Consider the following 20419-nt stretch of genomic DNA (forward strand, 5'->3'; position numbering starts at 1 on the left):
TTTTTCATATCTTATTTTTATATAACGAGCGTCAAATCGGTTGTGCAGGTTCGACACATCCCAGCTATTCATGATCGATTGCTTTGGGCTGCCGGTTTTGTTTCACCAGGAAGTTGCTGTTTGTTTTTACAGCTAACACGAGTGTTTGCTAGTCACAGCTAGTAAGAGTTCAACAAAATGACGGAAACACAAAACGGAGAGGCGTTTGACGCTATTTCGGTGCACAATTTCTCAGAGAAGATTTTGGAGCAGGTTGTTCATTTCCACGTGATGAAGCTGAGCGGCGGGTTTTTCCTCTGGGTCGGTTCGACTCCGGTCCTGTCCAACTTGGCGGTCTCGATGAGCAGCAAATATGTAAGTAAAACACACACAAAACTTAATGAATAAGCAAGAAGTGTAACATGGAATTTGTAATGTTGACTCACAGGGTCCCCTGTGTGTGTGTGTGTGTGTGTGTGTGTGTGTGTGCGCGCGCGCGAGATGGATAAGAGCCTCAGTATCTAAAGTGCCTAAACCTTTGCTCAGTATTATATGTAACACCACAGGACTGAATTGAAAGTCTTGAGGTTTAATTCCTCCAAATCGCAATAACAACCTTTCTTTGTCTAGTAACTGACATTCATAGGACACTTTACTGTACATAAGCTTGCATTAACGTATTTTAAACAGTTAACCTGATTAAAAGGTTGCTCTATCAAACTAGAACTAGAAAACAGCAGGCCTAGAGATGTTTTTTGAAGGAATTTGCAGATATTTAATATTTAGGGGCAGGATGTTCCATATATGAATTATATGTGCTGTGATGGAGGATTTTTTTCCCCTTATTACTCAGCTCTGACATCCACAGCTATGACAGCTTCAGAAAGCATTCAGACGCCTTCACCTTTTGCAGTTTATTATGTTGTCAGTTTAAATTTGAACAGACAAGATTTTACCCATGAATCTACAATGGTAGAAGAGACTAACGGCTATTGTTTTGTGTCTGCAGGACTCTGTGCCGTTATCTACATTAGTCATTGGGGATCCATCCAATACTGCTCCAAATTCTTTGGCACAACGACTAGGTAACATATGACTTATAGTATTTATCTTGGTGTAAGTAGCAGCATACAGTAAGTCATCTGAAAGTTTAAATGTGATAATTAAAAGACAATACTGGCATTTATATTTAACAGTTCTCACAATCCTGCTGTAGAGTTTCAGGTTTTTGGATTTGAGGCACCAAATAGACTCCATTTGTTTAAGTACACTTGAAATGATAACTTAAGTTTGACAGAAATAAACACTAGTAAATAGGCCAAAGCATAGTCACAGAGAGCCATTTATTTTGCATCTCCACAACTTCTAAGACTTCAGTGTACTACAGCAAGTGATGTTGTGTGCAGTCTAAACTCAGAGTGTTGTTCTCTTTCTGCTTGTTTCACAGCGAAGAAGACCAAAAAGCAAGTATTTGTGAGTTACAGTCTTCCGGTGACGGACTCCAACCTTGGTCTGCTGGTAGAGAACAGAATCAAAAAGGAGCTGGAGCTTCACCCTGAACACTTCTGAACACCTTTAATCCTTCAATGAACTTCTTCTGAGGATGTCCAGGAAGTGGAACAACTAACAAGCAGCATGTGCTTCTGCTCTTTGGATTTGTATGCTCCTTCACAGACACTGTAGTCCAACACAGTAACCACAAACAGGCACATCAAGTTTTCTTTTATTGACATAATAAATTAAGTGGTTTATTATCAAAACATGTAGGCCTATGGCTTTTTGTACAAATGCATCATATTAAAAAATACAACTTAGAAAACAGCATTAGTGGTTGAGTTCTTTTTTCTTCTTCTTCTAGTGTTTAACTGTTGAAAATGTACAAACTACCAAACCACGCAGGGTTCAAAGTATACGCTGTGTACTAAATGTGGAAAGTTGAGGATGTTTGAATCTGTGTGCTCAAGTCTGTTTGGACAAAAGTGGTTTATGGGATGGTTTTCTATTCAGCGTTATTATGTAACAGTAAAGTTGGTGGTCCATGCATCATGAATGAATGGCACATGTATAGAGACCTTACCTTTTTATGCAGTCCTGTATAAAATGTACACTAATCACAACTATGGCAGGTCTGTGCAGACTGTGCTGCTCTATTCTAATCTTCACAAAGGGTTATGTTAAAAAACTGTAAACTATTGTGCTTTCTGTCTAGAATTACACATCCTAGGAGCAGGATTACAACATTACCACAGTACAGAGAACAAAGATTCAGAGCTGCAGAGGAGATATTTGCTAATTACAGAGGTATTTCAAACAACAAAATTGCCCTTGGCAGCATGACAAAGTAAATACTGATTTTTCTTAAATTACATTCTTTGTTTTGTTAAAACAACAGAATCACCATGATAAAGCCGTTTAAATACTGAGAGGCATCATAAGACATACGGAAGAACGCACTAATGCCCATTCAACTCTCAGATTGTTCAGCATTACCCACAGTCTCCATAGGCTACACAGGAAGTCTGCCGAGGTCTCCGGCTGTTCCTCACAGGGACAGCCATCATGCACCCATACCAGCAGCAGTACTGACCTCACCTGGGAGAATAAAGTGCCACACTGGACTTCTCATAGAGGGACCACAAATAAATAAGAAAAAACATGTAATTTGTGCCCTTTCATGCAAGAGTGGTAGCGGTTTAGACAGTCCCTGGAATCCCCATGTGTTGGCTGAAAGTCACAAACACTTGATTGTGTCTCTGACATTTAGTGCAAAATAAAGTCTAATATGCAGTGAAATCCTCTTTCAACGAGTCACAACTACAAACAAGACTCACAGAGCACACGCTACTGAAAGCTAGTCTGCGGCTTCTCCTGCCTGCAAGTCGCTCCTCACTGAGCGGACGGCAGAGAATCACCAGCACCACTGAAGGTTTTCATGTTAGTTAACACACACTGACTTCAGATTAGCTTGGTATTTTTGACAACTCCTGAATGAATCATAATCACTGCATCCACTCAGACATAGGCTGTTGTTACCATCTCAGCCACTATTGTAAAAGTTTATCTGGTTGTTTTTTCTTTTTTTTTTCACAAATTCACTGGCCACTCAGTCGGGTTAATGCTAGAGCAGTTATTAGCACTGTAGTAAACTATTGCTTGATGGTCACACCCCATTGGCTATGGCACGGTTTCCTATCGCCTCCCCACCTGTCGCGAGGGCGTACGAGGCAGGTACTGCTGCCAGAGCGGTGGCTGCTACCACTGTAGCGCCCCCAGTGGCTGAGAGGTGTATCAGCGTGTCATGGACACTGGAGTAGTCCCTGTCACTCTTGGCAAGAAGGAGATGCTGCTCTCCTGGATGGAGCAGGGCCTGACGGGTGAAGGTCTCTCCGTCAGCCAGGCTCTCCGGCAGGGCCTGGCCCCGTGGCTCGGGCAGCAGTAGAAGGCAGATGATGCACAGCAGGGTGCAGCAGGCGAAGATAACGTGATGCAGAAAGTAGCCCTTCTGGTTGTGGAGCTCCATGATGGGTGCCGTGAGCATGCCGAAGCCAGCGCTGGCCAGAACCAGGCCCAGCCCTCCACCCCTGCACGCACAGACAGAGAAAGAGAGACTGTGGCAGATCCATCACCAAGGTATTCTGATATCACTGAAAGTAAGAGGGGCTCTTAAAGCACCGGCACATGTCAAACAGTGTTGTCAGATTGTTGAATAGCACCTGAAACCCTGAGGTGGAAAGTAACTAAGTACATTCACTCAAGTACTGTGTCTAAGTACTTGAGTGAATGCTACTTATACTTCAACAAAAATACTGTACTTTGCACATTTATTAGATAACTTGTTACTTTTCAGAAAGAGCTTAATAATATGTAGTATAATCATGCAATTTATTGATCCTTACTGTAAAATTCACAAGCTACCCAGCAGTACTTCAAATTATAAGGATACAAGGTAGTTAAAATTACCTCCACCTTTACCAACTGCAAAATGAAATGTGGATGAACACAATATCTCAATAATTTGAATGCAATAACAAGATGCACATCAAGATAAAATGTGTCATTTTGCATAATGAGTATTGTTGGTACTTTGTTTGGTGCTAATATTTTTGTATTTTTACTTAAGTAACATTTAAAATTCAGGACTTTTACTTGCAACAGAGTATTTTTACACTGGTATTTTAAGCAAACAATCTGAGTACATTTTCCTCCACTGCTGAAGCATCACACCCCCAACACCCACAGTTTGTACAGTTCATGGTGTCTTGACCTGCTCTATGACTCTGCTCCCTCAGCTACGCAGATAAGGATCAGGAATGAAAACACAGATGGACACTTTGTGAATTCATCAGAGGCATGAAGAAACCCTTGTGGCACCAGGTGCACATTCACCTGTCAGACAACTTTACACCACTAGATAGAGCCAATAAGCAAGTTGGGGTCCTGCGGATTATACAGAGTAAGCTCTCTACACTGAAGGGTGGTTTCTAACATGTGCTTGGTTTTTCACAATAATAAAAAAGGAGCACAAGAGGTAGACGTTCAGTCCTTGGTGGCCAATCATACTGAAAATGTCACATGGTTGGTTTTGCAAAGTTGTTAAACAAATAGTCAAACCACCCCATCTGATGCTAGAAATGTTTGGCAAGAAAGGGTTTCTGAAAATATCTGACAAACAGTTAGGAAGAAATATAAAGCCTACTTAATTGCCAGAGTATATTGGTACTAACAGGAAATAAAACAGAGTTTGTTGATGGACATCAGTTAAACTTTGGAACCCCAGTTAAGCTTCTGAGAGAAAAGTGAAATATTTTTACACGTTTTCCCACTATATCCCTGGAGCTATCGCACCACCATGTATTTTTGCAGCTGGTAGTAGCTTCTTTATGTTCTTTGCAGATTTCATTGTGGGAAAACAGTGAACATCAATGTCAAAGAGTCAAATGCATTTAGACTTTGAGGGTACTGACGTTTGTCCCTTTCCATTGTGAACACACTGCACACCCCAAACCTGCTCGGAATTAGCAGGTAGTATGGAATTAAGACATGTACTATTCTCTATAAGATAAACATTCAGTATGTTTTTGCTCTCGTGTGATATCTGGTGAACACCGTGTGGCATATTAATCTTACACTATGTAGAATTTGGAGTCTCCAGTGAATTGACAGAATATAAATGGGGTGTGCTATAGGTAGCAAATACTATGTCAGATAGTCTTGAGGTCACTTACTGTGCTTGATCTGCTGCTGTATGTGCACATGTAATAAAAAGAAAGAAGACTCCCCTCTGTGTTTGACCACCCAGGCTCACCTGATGACAGTAGGAGTGATTTCGGCACAGAAGAAAATGCTAAGGATGCTCACGGCATGAGAAGAGAACATGCCAATGATGGAGAAGGCCACCGAGAATTTCCTATTGAGAGTGTCTCGCAGAACTATCGAGCAGAGAACAAGAAAATGTAAGCACACAATAACACCCAGCATAAAACAAACAGCTACTTTAACATAATGCTGAGTGCTAAGAAGAACATGTCACAGGCTGTGAAACTGGCTTACAGCAGATACAACTACTTATAATCTTCTGTTTCACTGCATCATTTTATGTCACACATCACCACACTGCAGCTGTACCTGTGTCGTGGCGAAGGCTGTACTTCCCAATCACTGGAATCCATTAGGGAGCAGCGGAGAATAGACGAGAGGAGAACGTGTCATTAGTCAGCACAAAGGGCAGCGCAGTGCTGAGTCAGAATGAGCGGAAGGAAGAGTTTAACACTGAAGCCTGAAATAATGACTGCATACTGCAGATGTAGGTCAGGGAAGGTCAGAGTTTCCTGTTAGAGCTGAAATGCAGGATGTAATGTTTTAATGCAAAGTGTGTGAGTAGCTACTGCTGTTAGTGTTACATTTCAACTTTATGTTTGACCTTTGCTAAACATTCCATCAACTAGCAGTTTGTCCAGTCATATCTAAACAGGTCTGTCAAGCTTTGGAGTGCTGGTCATGTGAAGTGCGCTGCTAAGATTAAAGCATCAGCCAAATTGTTTTCTTTCCAAATTAAATAGCAGCAAAGCAAATGTTAAAGAATGGAGGAACAGCATGTTTGTCAGCTCTAAGGCAAGATGCTAATGTTGACATACCTGGCTAACCAGTTTATTAACTTGGCTTGTAACCTCATAGACAAGAAGAAGCTTTATTTTAGTGTCATTATAACATTGTGGCACATACAACGAAATTTTGTTTGGAGCCGAGGGCCTCAGGCTGCTGCGTGCATACATGCCGCCATCACAGGCAACTTGGGGGGTTCAGTGTCTTGCCCAAGGACACTTCGACATGGGGACTGCAGGCATAAACAAGATAAACAGATGGTAGTGCTGGTTCTCCAGTCAGGTGCCATGAAACCACTGAAGAGGACACAACATGATGGCACAGGCTAGTCAAACTGGTCTCAAACAATGAAAAACAATGCCAATGGAAAAATGGCATTCATGTTTGTTTCATGTCTGAATGTGAGGAAGGGTACAGGCTTCTTGTTGCTTCTCTCAGATCTGATGTTTTCATCTGCCACTATTTTTCGTCTCTGTAGGTTCCATGCTTCATGCATTTCATGGTTTCTTTTGCACTTTGTTACATTCTGCCCTTGTTTATACAACAACTTTTCCACCTCAGCCCAGTGTAAAATCTTTTTTTTGAAGTATCAGCTCCATTATTTTTATCTGCAAATAGAAAATGTGCATGACAACAGCTGGGCACAAATGCACCAGTTTTAACCTGCACAGTTTCCAGAATCCAAAGCTTGACAGTTGTGCAGCAGTAACTAGCAGGGCCAAGTTGTAAACAAACTAAGGCTCCTCCTGTGTGCTCTTGTGATTACTCACAGTTGAGTAAACCCAGCTGTAGGAGTGATGCCAGGGCTGTTATGATCATGAAGGTGAGTAGCCCTCCACGACGTCCCATCAGGCCCACCGCAGGGCAAAGTGCCAGGCAGGTTGCCACAGCGATGCCAGCCATAGTGTAATAGTCCGCATGGCACAAAGCGGTGGGCTGGGCCTCTGGGTCCATCATGCTGCGGGCGAAGCAATGGTGGATGCCATAACCTGTCAGACTGTAGAAAGACACACAGAGAGTGGAAAGAGGGGCGGGGCCAGAGACATGCATGTGCCACGGGGTAAGTGAGGTTTGCGCTCGCATACATGTCTTCTCTCTGGGGGACGAGCTCATGCGTAATTAATGGTCTCTCAACACAACGGACGTTGGTTTTGAATGACAATAAATGCACTTACGAGTTGACACACAGCACCACAATGTTTTTCCACAGGTTCCTGGTGCTCATCACCTTGACGATGCAGGTCCTCTGGGGTCTCTTGTGCAGCTCGTGCTCCAACTCTGTTAGGAAACATGAAATGCACATCTTGAGACCTTTCATTTCAGGAGGTGATGAGAGACTGGCCACTAAGGGATCTATAGCACTGTGAAGCCAATGTGCTGTGGGGCGTTTAGATAGACACAGCACATCTCCTTGGCCACTCTGATAGTCTATCTGTCTCCAGGCCACTGGGAGAGACAGAAACAATGATTCAAACACCACACCCGGTGAGCAAGCAGTGCTGGTGGCAGAGAGAAGAGAGATGTGCAAGCTGTATTTGAGGACTGCACAATTCAATCAATTATATCCAAAACCGATTAAGCGTATAAGTGATTTAAAACATGCTGCCAAGAAGCAAACGGAGTGTTTCTGGGTTTTGGACTGTTGGTCAGAGAAAATTAGTGTTTTGAAGGCATCACCTTGAGCTCTAAGGAACTATGATAGGTATTATTTTCTAACATTTTATAATGAAATGAGGGATTCTCTAACAAAACTGTTAATGGCTGTCCAACATAAAAGTCACTAAGTTAGTTGAGAAACTGCTTGCAAACCTTTTAAAGGAACATGTACAGTATATGTTTGTCTGACTGCAAATGCATTTCATCAGATGAACGGGCTGGGAAACATTCCATCACACCGAGAAGCAGCTGCAACATAACATCTAGTTAATCATCCTCCTGAAATCGTCTTCACCTGTAAGGACTCCACTGGGCTCGGTTGTATCGACCTGGTTCTTCTTGATGATGTACAACATCATAGCTTTGGACCTCCTGTAGTGCTGGGTGGCCAGCAACCAGCGCAGTGACTCGGGAAAAATCCTGCACAGAGAGATAAAGGGAGGGATGGAAAGCAAGTGGAGAGAGCAGACAAAGATGGAGGAGAACAGAATATGTTGTGAAGGCAAGAAGATTCAGACAGAATGGGGAAGAAGAAAAACAATGAGAGAAAGAGAGTATTGTTTGTAAGTCGAAGCAGCTCAGTACTGTGTAGTGCAGAGTGTACTGTACAAGCCGTCGCCTGGCTCAGTGAGAAAAAACCTGCCCCCCCTCCTGTGGAGTTCCTCAGAGGGTGGGACTCACCAGACGTAAGGCAGCATCAGAACGAAAGGACTGATTATGACAATCTGCAGGACCTGCCAGTCATCCCGGTCCGGCCAATTACGGCACAGAGCGGCCACCCCTGGCATCAGTAGCTGCCCGCCCACCATCAGAAAACTGGCCACCATGGTCATGGAGAAGCGCCAGCCTGGCAAACAAAGCTCGATCCCTAAAATAAAGAGACGCAGAGTAAGGGCTGGTTTCACAGAGCGTAGAGAATCTTGTAGTGTTGGAGCACCAGAGCAGACAGTAACAGACAAGTAAATTATGTATAAGCTGTGAGCGAGTGCATGTGAATATAATCATAAACTAAGCTGCTCCCCAGAAGTGTGATGTGTGTGCTTGTTTAATGGTGGAGCCAGTATTGAATTTCCTCTGAATTATTGAGGACAATTACTGATCCTCCCCCTGAGACCACAGTAGTTTCACACCAGAACTTGGACTGTGCATCAGTGCTTTTGAGGGTTCAGCTGGGAGCGCCCCACCCCCGACCGCCTGTAACATGGTAAAGTCCAGATGGCCCGGTCCATATGGCAAAGTCCTGTTGAAGGTGACCATTGATGGAGGAGGGAGGTGGGTGACTTCCAAACCTGACCTCATGTACTGTTACATTTTATTGTGGAAAAGAAGAGAAGCAGGGAGGACAGAAACACGAGGGAGAGAAGAAAAGAGGAAGAGTAGGGACAAAATGCAAATTACTTTTCAATTCGAAGGACAAAAAAATCCTTTCATTCATCAGTGGAATCACTGGAGGAATGATAATAAAGACAAGCAAGAGAGACGGTGAGATACTGAGACAAGAAGAGGGAAGGAAATAATAAATATAGAGATGATGGATTTTCAACTATCAGAAAGACGGGAATGATTCAGGCAGAGCACAATGTAGGAGGACTGAGAAAAAAAATAGTTTGATTACTAGAAATCCCTTCACCGTGTTTATCTGCTCTCCCAGGTGTACAGTTTTAGAATTAATGTCTGCAGGAAGCAAAACAGATGAAGGAAATTACACTAATTTACAATCCTTAACCTGCACCAGCTTCTTTCTCTTCAGCCAGAATTACAAGTGTATCTCTCTCCCCCAGTGGTGGAGGCAGCATTCAGTAGCAATACCACAGTTTAAAATATGACACATCAAAGCCCACCTGTTCAAAATGCTGCCAAATAATTCCAGTTTATTACAAATTGGTCCCAAATGCAGTCTATTGGTTATAATAACATTGTACCTATAATTATTGCAATGTGCTGCTGAGCATTTTAGCATCTTTTGTCTCATTGTTATAGGTTTAGAGCCCAAAGGAAGTATCAGTCCTGTGTGGCTTTCAGTCAGCGAGTCTTGATGAACTCGCAGTACCCAACCTGCCCAGCACCAAGCAACAGGGAGACAAAGTTACCTACTAGCTGGTGAACAAAGTGGAGTGTTACATGGACGAATTATGAGACACACAGACAGGTGTGTGGGCGCAGTAATCAACCCATGGTTTAGCAGCTAAAAACCAGATATTTTTCAGCATTAAAAAAATTAAAACCAGAGCTTAAAAGAAGCTGCTGTGGCAGGGCAGCTGTAGCTCAGGGCTAGAGCAGTCGTCTCCCAACCCGAAGGTTGGAGGTTTGATCGGCGGTGCCTGCAGTCCACATGTCAAAGTGTCTTTGGGCGAGACACTAAACCCCAAGTTCCCCCGATGGCAGAGCAGGGTCTTGCAGGGACAGCACTGACATCGGCGTGTGAGTCATGATGGCTGCCTCGGCTCTGTACTAGAAATTCCTTGTGTGTATAACATACTTGGCCAAATAAAGTGATTATCATTATCGTAATGAGTGCTTTGCTGTTTGCTATATTAACCATAAAGACTTATTGCGCTGCTCCAAGTGGCAAAAAAAAAAATCAGTGAATAGGGGTATAAGTTGTATTTTTGCACACTGTTCCTTATAAGGTTAGGTGTAAATATGTATGTCAGTGTACACTACAAAAAGTAAAATAGGAAGATTCTGTGAAACCACAGTTTTTTTACAGTCTGTTCTATATACTGACTTCAGGTATTTTAATATAAAACAATTCTTTAAAACTTGAATCTGTAATGTAAAGCTGTAGATAAAATGGAGAAATAAATTCAATACTGTCCTTTTAAAATGTAGAGAAATACTGCAGAGTTATTTTTCACTGATGTTGCCATTCCTGTGTGGTCTGACAATCAGCGCACCACCGTGTCTTTGTGGTACCTCTGTCCACAACAGCCACTAGGAATGGATCAGGCAGAGCCGCACACACACTAACTACAGAAATCAGCTGTAGCTTGACAAAGGCAGTGCATCACTAAACCAACCTCAAAAACAAAAACCACTCCCCAACTCTCTGGGGGAAGCGTCTCATCCCAGTGGCTCTACTGGGATCTCACACACACACACACACACACACACACACACACACACACATTGGCAGGGCCCTTTTGTTCCAGCCGAGTGGGAGAATGGTGTCTCTTTGTGCTGATTATCTCACTGCCCCCTGTGGGCTGATCCTCCCGCTCCTGCCCACTCTTCCCTTTTGCTCATCAGGGCTGAAGTGGCTCTCTCACCCTCTGTAAAGCCACCATCCCCCAACTCTCCCCACCATCCTTACCCCCTCCCTCCTCCTCCTTCTTTCATCAAGCAGCTTCTACAGTTGCAGGCAGTTTGTGAAACAAAACAATAATGGAAGAAAGGGAGAGAACCGCAGTCTGTGTATGGGGAACTGGTGACAAGAAGAGATCAGCGCTAAGATTTGTGAAAAGAGACCTAGAGCCGAAACAATTAGCCGATCAATCAATTAGTCAGCCTATGAAAAGTTAACTGAGGCACGCAGCAGCTCTGTGAGGTCGTCCTCGGGTACAGCCAACTATGTTAGCATGCAAACAAAGTGCAGCTCAGAATGCTGGGAATGTTTTACAGTAGTTTTAGTCCATTGAAAGCTGTTGAAACATTTCACTCAACCCACAAATATCAAACACGTGGTGGTGGTAAACACAAAGCCAGGAGATTGACAAAGTCGCATATTGTGTGGAAACTGCAAAAACAATGTCTTCACAAAATTCTGTGGCAATTCATTCAGTAGGTTTTGAGATTGGAGCTGAAACGATTAGTTGATCAAATTAAAGTTTAATTGGCAACTGTTTTGTTAACTGAAAAACGGATAAAGTAATTCTTTAAGCAAAAAAGCCAAGCACTGAGGGTTTGAGATAGTTGTTGGGATATTTCAATCTGGACCAGAGTGGTAGACATGACCAACTGACCCTACAGACCAACATTTCAGCTGTGCAGCGTGAGCACAGTTTCACACACAAACCTGTTGATCCATTGTTAATATAGAAATATTGATTATACAAGTCTGTACATGTGCTCATAGTGTCCCTGCAACATAGTCAGATCCACTACTTCCTCCCCATAGCTCTACAGTCTGATTGTTGGAACATATTGAGCCTATGACAGCACTCGTTTATGCTACAAGAACAATTTGGCATGTTCATGTGAAGACTTTGCTGTTTTTCTTCCCCACAGTGAAACTGGGACTTTGTTGGAATTAAATCCAAGCTGACTACAGCTGCTATCCTCAGAAAAGAAGCCACAGGAGGTGAGTTTTTACTATACAAAGACTTTCAGTAGTGTAAAGATATACCTTCTCTTCCTCAACACACTTTTAGGAACGCTTCAGTATTTTCCAGAATAGTATAGACAATAGACAGTCATGATTATAAGGTTGCAATTCATAAAGTATCGTGTCTCAAACGAAAAGAAAAAACAGGATAAAGCTGTGTCCCAGGGTAACGTCCAGCATAGCTGCTACACTGCAAACTAATAAATCCAGTAAATTTGGTGCAACAACCAACTATGCAAACAACACACACACATCAACACATTTACATTAACAGAGCAAACTGAAGATTATGCTGGCAGCTTCGGTGGATTTATTATGCACTGCGTGCTGCACTGAGATAGCTGGGCAGTTTCAAATGAGCCTGGAGAAAAGTAGCAAGTCAGGGTGCTGGTAGTAATAACGTTGGTGGGGAAAATGGGATGAATGGGGCAGATGACCGTCACGGGATATAGAGTGAAAATGGAAAGGACCAGAGAGCTGAGGGTGAAAGGAAGTGGGCAGAAGGAGGGTTTCTGTGGGGAGAGTGGAGCGGTGCAACCACATACATACACACACACACACTTACTGTGATAATGTATATGTGTGCTACATGCTTATTTTGTGTTTCCCTATCTCGTCTCCCTCCAGCTGCAGCCTGTTTAGGAGTTGAACTCATTCTACAGTAATATTCCTCGGCTGTGTTTAGACATGATTCTATGCTGCATCACAGTTTTTTGGGACAGTGATGTGTTTTGTATTATGTTGGCTCTGTATTGCATGCAACAGTGACTCTGTGTCCAAACGCTGGTTCTCCACTTTAATTTAAGGGTATTTACATCCATAATGAGTGTGGACATCTGGGACTTTTTAAACACAGTTTGCCATTTTTAGCACAATGCTGCACCATAATGAATCTAAACACAGAGACAAGGCAACCAAGGAAACAAGCAAGACATGAGGCCAGCTGTAGAAGGCCTGGGAAAGCATCACCGGGAACGATAAAATATTTGCTGGTGTCTGTGGGGCAGTTTTATAGAATACTTATACTTCGTTATTAGCCCCAGTGAGTATATTTTGGTTACTATCAGTTAACAGTAATATTGCTCCGATCAAAGAACACAGTGAGCAGCAAGTCGAGACACAAGCAGTCATACAAGCCAGGGGTTTTGTCAGAAAACTGCTTCTGCATCACTGTATTTTGGAGGTGAAACTGAAAGAGAGCATACCTAAAATGCTTATTATAATATCTTATTAACAACTAGTACACAAGTGGGTGAAAGCTGAACCAGGAGGTTGATTTGTTAACCGTGAATGGATATTTATAGCGGATAATATTTCAGCAGTTTGCCTCTCTATTCTTTTCCAAACAAGACTGGTTCAGGTCTTGCTAAGTTTACCACCTGTCTAATAATCTGACTGCTTGTCAGTCCAGTCTTCAACCGCTATGGATGTGAACACCTTCAAATTAAAGCTAAAGATCCGCACTTTAACCTTGTGGCCATTTTTTTCAAACCCAACGTCTTGGAGTGCAGAGCCAGCACAACAAATGAGTCACTGCCAAAATGCTGATTGACCGTTTCTGTCCTACAGGGTAGAAAGGGGATGCTACTGCATTTCTCCAGAAAAACAGTGAAAAGAGGAACACGGTAAAGTAATGAAACCTTTCACACTGTCTGCTCTGCATCTGTGTTGTTGCCGACTGGGCTTCATGTCGGTGTAGCTCCTATGTTAGTGCAGTGTGTATTCAGGCTTTGAGGATGTGTTTATTTGAAGCTTCACATGTCTTCATGATGCGGCACGCGCTGTTACTCTACATGTTTTTACTGTGTTATCTGCTGTCACGGTTCACTTCAAAGGAGGCGACTGAATGCAGCCTCGCCTCGTGCAACCAACCCTTCAAAGTGTGTGCAGTCTGCTCTCTCACACAAAGAGCAAATACACACTTACTTATCCCATCACTGTCAACTCTGAACACGCAAACAAGTGAAATATGGAAAAACTGCCTCCTATTACCAGGACTATGTTTGGTAAACAGACTGTAAGAACAGGATCAGAATTAAGAAAGTGTGAGTGAGTGAGTGTCTGTGTGTGACGTGAGCGAGCAGCTACAGAGGGCAAAGAGGAAGCGTGCACTGGATTTGTCAAGCATCTAAGGATGTAACCAACAGGAAAAGGATCCGATGGCCAAGCTAGAGTTTTAGGCAGAACAAGAGGAGCAGAGATTTGACCTGAGATTCGGGTGCATTCATGCCACATTGCAGTTTCCTAATTGCTGAGAAAATTCGACTTTTCTGGAAGCTCCGATATTCCCGACATGGTTCTTAATAATAAAGACAGAACAATAAAAAACTGCACTGTCATATCTCAGCTGTTAAATAAATAAATAAATAAACACACCTTAAATGTCATAATTGTAATATTATTGATTTATGTCAATTAACCACGGATGCTATATTCTAAACAATGTGTTTCTATAGCAAACTACAGTAGGAACTTTTACATAGGTGTTGCTGCATTACTGTATCAAAACGTATTCATATACACGTAGTAGTGTATATAATAGTTACCTTGATAAACACAAGCCTGAAATTTAAATTAAAGCTAGCAATTACATGTTTTCCTCAGGTTTCCTAAATATTCAGCCATTATCAAGAAGCACTTCAAAAAGCAAACATCTTTTTGTCGTTATAAGAGAATTCTAGTAGTTTTGCCATTAGCTTCATCATTATTTACATCATATTCTTTGTAATGACCACAGTTTTCTGTGATAATCACTGAAATTCTCAGCCCTAACACCGCCACTCCTCTTCTGCCTCAGTGCCGTCTTCATCCTCCTCACCGAGACTTTCTGCTCTACATTCACAAGTGTCTGTGATTTGGACTTAAAGGGTCACAAACTACTTGCATTTTGTTTGTGAATTCGGCCCTCAGGACTCTCTGGGCAGGCGCCTTGGAGGCATCCATTTTCTTTGTTTGTTTTTAAAAGCAGTTCAGCAGAGATTATTAGGAATCCCTGCTGAGAGGAGGGGACCCGGCCTACCGCTCAGACTCAGTCTGCCCTCACTTCCCACATCATGTATGACTAATCTCTCACTGGTGTGAAAGAGATGGGGCGAGAACGTGAGGGCCAGAGGGGGGAGTAGGGAATTTCTGGTCAGTTTGTCCCTCTCAGGGTTTCACACCTCTGGGGCATTAGTGCAAATAAACACAATAAACAATAGAGCAATAAAGAGGAAACCCAGAACAGCAGATAGAAGAAGAGCAGGTGGGCACAAGGAGGTGAGAGCAGGTACTTACTGAGCACGTAGAGGGAGAGAGCGAGGCCTGCCAAGCAGAAACCCTCAAAGAAGCGCAAGGTGCTGAACATGGTGACGTTCACAGAGAAGGCAACGCTCAGACCAAACACCAGCATGAAAAGCACTGAGAGAATCAGCACTGGGTGTCGACCGAACCTTAGAGACAGAGAAACAGGCAGAAAGAAATGCACGGCAAGGTGTTGAGAAAATGTCACAACCTGAAAAAGAAGCTGTTGATATGCAGGCGAGTGAAAGAGATCAGGCATTGTTTCCTTCAGACTCTGTGGACTTCCTGGTTTTGGGGGGGGTCAGTAGGCCGGAGGGTCGGGTCAGAGCTGAGGCCTCGTTGGCATGCAACTTTCTTTACATTGTTTCTATGGTTACTGATCCCAAACACAATGCAGGGGCTTTTTCCCACGAAGCTGCAGACATGGCTACAATGAACTCAACTTAAAGGGTCATTTCACTTTTTATACTTTTCATCTCCAGTTTCTTCTGCAGACGCAGCACAGCTCGATGTTAAAGCTGTTTTTTACCAATGTTCAGACTATAGCGCTCAAATCATTGTCTAAGCTGGTGGTGGCTTCTACACCTACCACCTGCTTCCTGAACCCCACACAGACAGGAGCCCCAGCCTCTCTCCATGGTGTCCCTGTTGTCCTTGTCTCTCTCTCACCTTCTGTGTGTTTGTTTCCTTTCTCCTCTATGTGTGAACATTGTGCTTCATGTGTTCATCTAGCACCAGGAAGTTGCTCGACGTTTTCCAGGATCATATTCTTCATTTATGTTTATAATCTATAATTCTGTCATCCATACTGTAAATGTTGCTCTGTTTTTTGGATGACTTTTTCCACATGGCTAAGTGCAGGGGGTGTTGTTTGCTGTACAGATTGTAAAGCCCCTTGAGGTGAATGTGTGATTTGGGCTGTACAAATAAAATGGGACTTGGCTTGACCAGGTCAACATTGGATCAGAAGGTTATTCTGTAAATTGTGGTGAGCATTTGCAATGAATAGTTTAGCTAATAATTTGGCTGTTTGCTTTTGTTTTCGCCTCCCGATATGTCTGACTAACCTGGGGCTCTGTGTCCAACCTGTCTGACCATCTGACTGCTTTGTAGCAGTGTTGCTGTGTTCCAAGACCTCGGCTGTTCATTGGTGAGCATGACCTCATCTTAACCTGTAAACATTATGGCTAAAACGGCCCAACAAAGGTCTAAGTTGAGATAAACTAAAATGACCCTTTAAGATAAACTAGCACACTAGGAGACAGAGATGAAGGAGACAGCGTACCAGTCAGCCATGACACCCATCACTAGGTAGCCAAATATGGAGCCCACCAGCAAAGAGAACTTGGCAGTGTGCACCTTCCAGGCAGAGTCGCAGACCAAGTTCCACTGGAACAGACACAAAGAGAAACAGAAGAACATTAGGCAACATTTTCAGGGAAACCCACCCACAAGATAAGAGGATATTAAACATTAGCAGAGGAGTAGTTTTAATTTGTAAGCTACATAGAGACAAAAAGAAATGTCTATCAAACTCCTGTCACTGACTCACTGTTTGGAAAGTTCATGAAGGCTAAGTGCGCTAACACGCTACAGACGTTTCTGAAACATTCAAATCTTGAAAAGAAACAAGGCAAGCATATAAGTGTGTATGAGAGAGGAGAGCGGTGCCTGTGTGAATGTGGGTGTGTGGCTCTAATAACAGGAATCAATCGTCTTCCCACTCTTCCCTCTGAGCCCATGGGTCAGTGCACACACACCACTGCAGCTCCAGACACGTGGAGGCATGATGTGTGTACTACATACACACATGACCCTGAAAGTGTCTACAAGAGCCCAGTGGGCAAATTCAACTATGTCTGAAAATAGCGCACATTACACACACACACAATGGAGCTGGACCATAATTCAACATCTGTATTGGTACATTTCTAGTACTCTGGCACAGCTGCCCACTTTGCCCAGTTGGTAACCCCACCTGACTCAAGCTGGGTGATTGTGTGATGTAGTACGTGAACAATATATTGTTTTGAACATCCATTTGGTTGTTTAGAATTGTGGCTCTCTTTTGCCATATTGTGGTATATAAATATCTAAAAGTACTTTTATTGGTAGTTCATCCATGTCACCACACATACTGCACAAGCTGCAGTACATCCGTCAGCCCTGTTGGGACTTGGCTGAACCAGGCTGTGATGATGAAGATGATGATGGTGAACAGTGATTTATTTTTCGGTTAGACCGATAACACAGTGGGTCTATTTGGTGCTCGCTCGTTACCTTGGTAACCACATTCTGACTAAGTCCCGTGTGCAGCTCCAGCTTCCACTCCTTGCAGGCGCACAGCGTACCGTCGCCGGCTCCCTCCCCGGCGTCGTTGCCATTGAGATGCAGCGCGGGCGCTCCTCCGGTGACGGTGACCGGAGGGGACGGCACGGTCCAGTTAGCCTCGTTCGACAGGGGTTGCACGCACGTGCCATTCGGTTGTGCCAAGAGAAAATAATCCGAAAACTGGCTAAAGCCAATGAACAATGCCGGTATCCAGGTCAGGACCACGAGCTGCTTCTGATGTTTCCCGAAGCCCCCCAGAGACGGCAGAACCGAGCCGTCGATGTGCGGTAGCAGCCGGGGCGCTGGGTTCTCCAGTGAGGTGAAGACGTTTTCGGGAGGGTGGTCCTGCGCCTCCGGCCGGCCGGCTGCCATCACGGCCCGGCCACAAAGAGCAGCTTGGCGCAACAGCGGGTGGGTGAAGCAAAGCCCCCGTTCTGCTGCCGCCCGCGCAGTCTGCTTTAAGACCTTTGGCACAAAGGAAGCACAGAGCGCAGATAAATCCCGTGTATACCCAACAAAAGTCTTATCCAAAAATACTGGTCTCCGCTCAGTGCAGGCGTGCAGAGACACCGGATCACCGCACAGTCGCTCTCATGGCGAGGAGGCTCGAAGCGACCAGGGGATGTCCGAGTGGAGCGGCTGTGTCAGGAGGAGAGGGCTGTGGAAAGGCTCCCGGGGAGGAGTGGACTCCGATAGGCAGGCATGCTTCCCGGCTCGGGCTTTATATTCCATGAGTACAGATCCTACAGCGGGGTCCATCCATCTGGAAGTGAACTGGGCCAGGCCTGATGGTTGTATGGAGGTGAAATATAGAGCTACATCCACACTGGGATCCACTAAACATCTGTAGGTCCTTTATCCATGACCGCCACAGATCTCATACCTGCCCAAACAGTGACCTCCTGCAGGTGTGCATCACTGAGTCTCTCAAGCCCAGAATACCCGGGCTCCCATCATCACCGGTCCACTCGGAGGTTGTTGCGTTAACAAGCGCAGCACAACACGATGCTCGTGTTGTCGTTGTCTAGTCAATGGAACACGGTGCCAAAGCTAGGCTTGGAGCGGGGATGGGGAGGGTGCAAACCCCGCCCTCCCTCGGTAGCGCTATGCGCTGCGATTGGAGAGCCTTCAAAGGGCGACTGCACCACTGACGGGCAACTGCAAGCAACAATGATCCCCTTTGTGCAGCCTCTGCCCTCTCCACCGAATTTAAAGCGTGTGAGAATCACTGTCCTTCACGTTTTCCATAGATTCCAGATGATTTATGAATCGAAGATTAAGTGCAGACGAGGTTTTTGTGAGCGCGGTTTGGGATGAATCGTTGGCTGAACGTCCCGACGAGGCTGTTTTGCGTCATACAGTAGGATCCTTTCATAACCGTCATATAAATAGACGGGATTAGTTACTGGTTTGTCGAAGGGAATGTCAGGGTTTTGGGATAATATGTCGCCTGTCCGCCGCTAGGGGGCGTCAGACGATCACAGTAGGCCTCCTCGTCCTTACATCAGTTTGTCTTTCTTAATCAGTTCATTAGCGTTAAACTGTAGGTCACTCGGTTGACTTGTCAGAGATGCAGTAAACCAAAGGAGTGAGATTTCAAAGTTTTGAAATATGACTGTTGATGCAGCTGCTCCCACCTCACTCTGTGTGAGTGACCTTGAGACAGGTTTTCCCTGTGTTGGTTGCAGGCACCATAATGTAGGAGGACGTGTGTGTGTGTGTGTCCTTCAGCTGTGGGTTTGTATTAACGTGATCCCTGAATGACATGGAACTGCTGTGAAGGGTGCAGCTGACAGTGTAGCAGAGAGGTGACAACTTGTGCTCAGAGCTCACTCCTCTCTCACCTCCTGCCTCACCCCATCGTGCTCCTCCTCAGAGACTTGTTAAGGTTTAAGATGGAGGAGGCTGAGAATAAGTTGAGAAGGCTGCGTGTGCATGTGTCATCTGCTGCAGTCTGCCAGCCACACCCTCGTTTTACAGCACATACCAAGCGTAACCAGGCGTTCCTGTGGCCCTAAACAATGTGAATAAAACCTGACAAAAACATAATCACTTACAGCCTTGATAAAAGAAAGTTTAGTGATGCACCTTTGAATGTTATTGAGAGCCCAATGTTAAGCTTACTAATGGTACTAAAGATAAATGTTGTTGAAAAGGCCTATTTTCAAAATTATTCAAAGTTAAGAGAGGAAATTATTCCATTATTCCTAAACACCAACAGCTCCAAAAAGTTCTCAGAGCCACAGTTTGCAGCATTGTGTTGCAGCAGCAAACCTTCCTGGGCGTGGAAGAAAAAGCAAATTCCTTCAAGGATGTTTGAAAACAGCAGCTGAGAAAACCCCTTGCATGGCTGCCAAAGACATGTAGGAGGACCTGAAGAATGCAGGAGCAAACTTAGGAAGAACACCGACAGGGCTACAGCCCCAGAATCCTTGCCACACCCCATCCTTGACCAAAACACACACAAAAGTTAACTTGAATATCCATCCATCCATTATGTCCCTGCAGATTCTCAGTCATCCAGGTCATAGTAAGCTGAAAAAGGTTAGGAAAAAAAATCAACTGGACTAGATTTTTAGGTCGAAGACGTTTCACCTCATCCAAGAGGCTTCATCAGTTCGCCAGTTAGGCAGAAGTGATGTTGAACAGGGTCATGGGGCCTGGAGCCAATCCCAGCTCACACTGGGCAAGAGGCGGGGTCCAACCTGGACAGGTTGTCAGTCTGTCACGGGGTTGACATGTAGA

General features: G+C 44.2%; 2 protein-coding genes across 2 annotated transcripts; one reads left to right on the forward strand and one right to left on the reverse strand.

The window, feature by feature from the left end:
• Positions 1 to 20: 20 nt before the first annotated feature.
• On the forward strand, positions 21 to 2187 carry psmg4 (proteasome (prosome, macropain) assembly chaperone 4). Its single transcript, XM_020601926.1, has 3 exons — positions 21 to 354; positions 989 to 1064; positions 1427 to 2187. Exons 1-3 carry the CDS (start codon positions 178 to 180, stop codon positions 1546 to 1548), a joined length of 375 nt encoding a protein of 124 aa, XP_020457582.1. The 5' UTR covers positions 21 to 177; the 3' UTR covers positions 1549 to 2187.
• Positions 2188 to 3056: 869 nt separating this feature from the next.
• slc22a23 (solute carrier family 22 member 23) lies at positions 3057 to 20189 on the reverse strand. Its single transcript, XM_020601921.1, has 10 exons — positions 17624 to 20189; positions 16629 to 16732; positions 15338 to 15492; positions 8419 to 8605; positions 8033 to 8157; positions 7257 to 7359; positions 6852 to 7078; positions 5605 to 5637; positions 5285 to 5408; positions 3057 to 3560 (listed from the first exon to the last, which is right to left on the reverse strand). Exons 1-10 carry the CDS (start codon positions 18044 to 18046, stop codon positions 3140 to 3142), a joined length of 1902 nt encoding a protein of 633 aa, XP_020457577.1. The 5' UTR covers positions 18047 to 20189; the 3' UTR covers positions 3057 to 3139.
• Between the last annotated feature and the right edge of the window lie 230 nt (positions 20190 to 20419).

Source organism: Monopterus albus, unplaced genomic scaffold (genome assembly GCF_001952655.1).
Source record: "Monopterus albus unplaced genomic scaffold, M_albus_1.0 scaffold53.1, whole genome shotgun sequence".
NCBI lineage: Eukaryota > Metazoa > Chordata > Actinopteri > Synbranchiformes > Synbranchidae > Monopterus > Monopterus albus.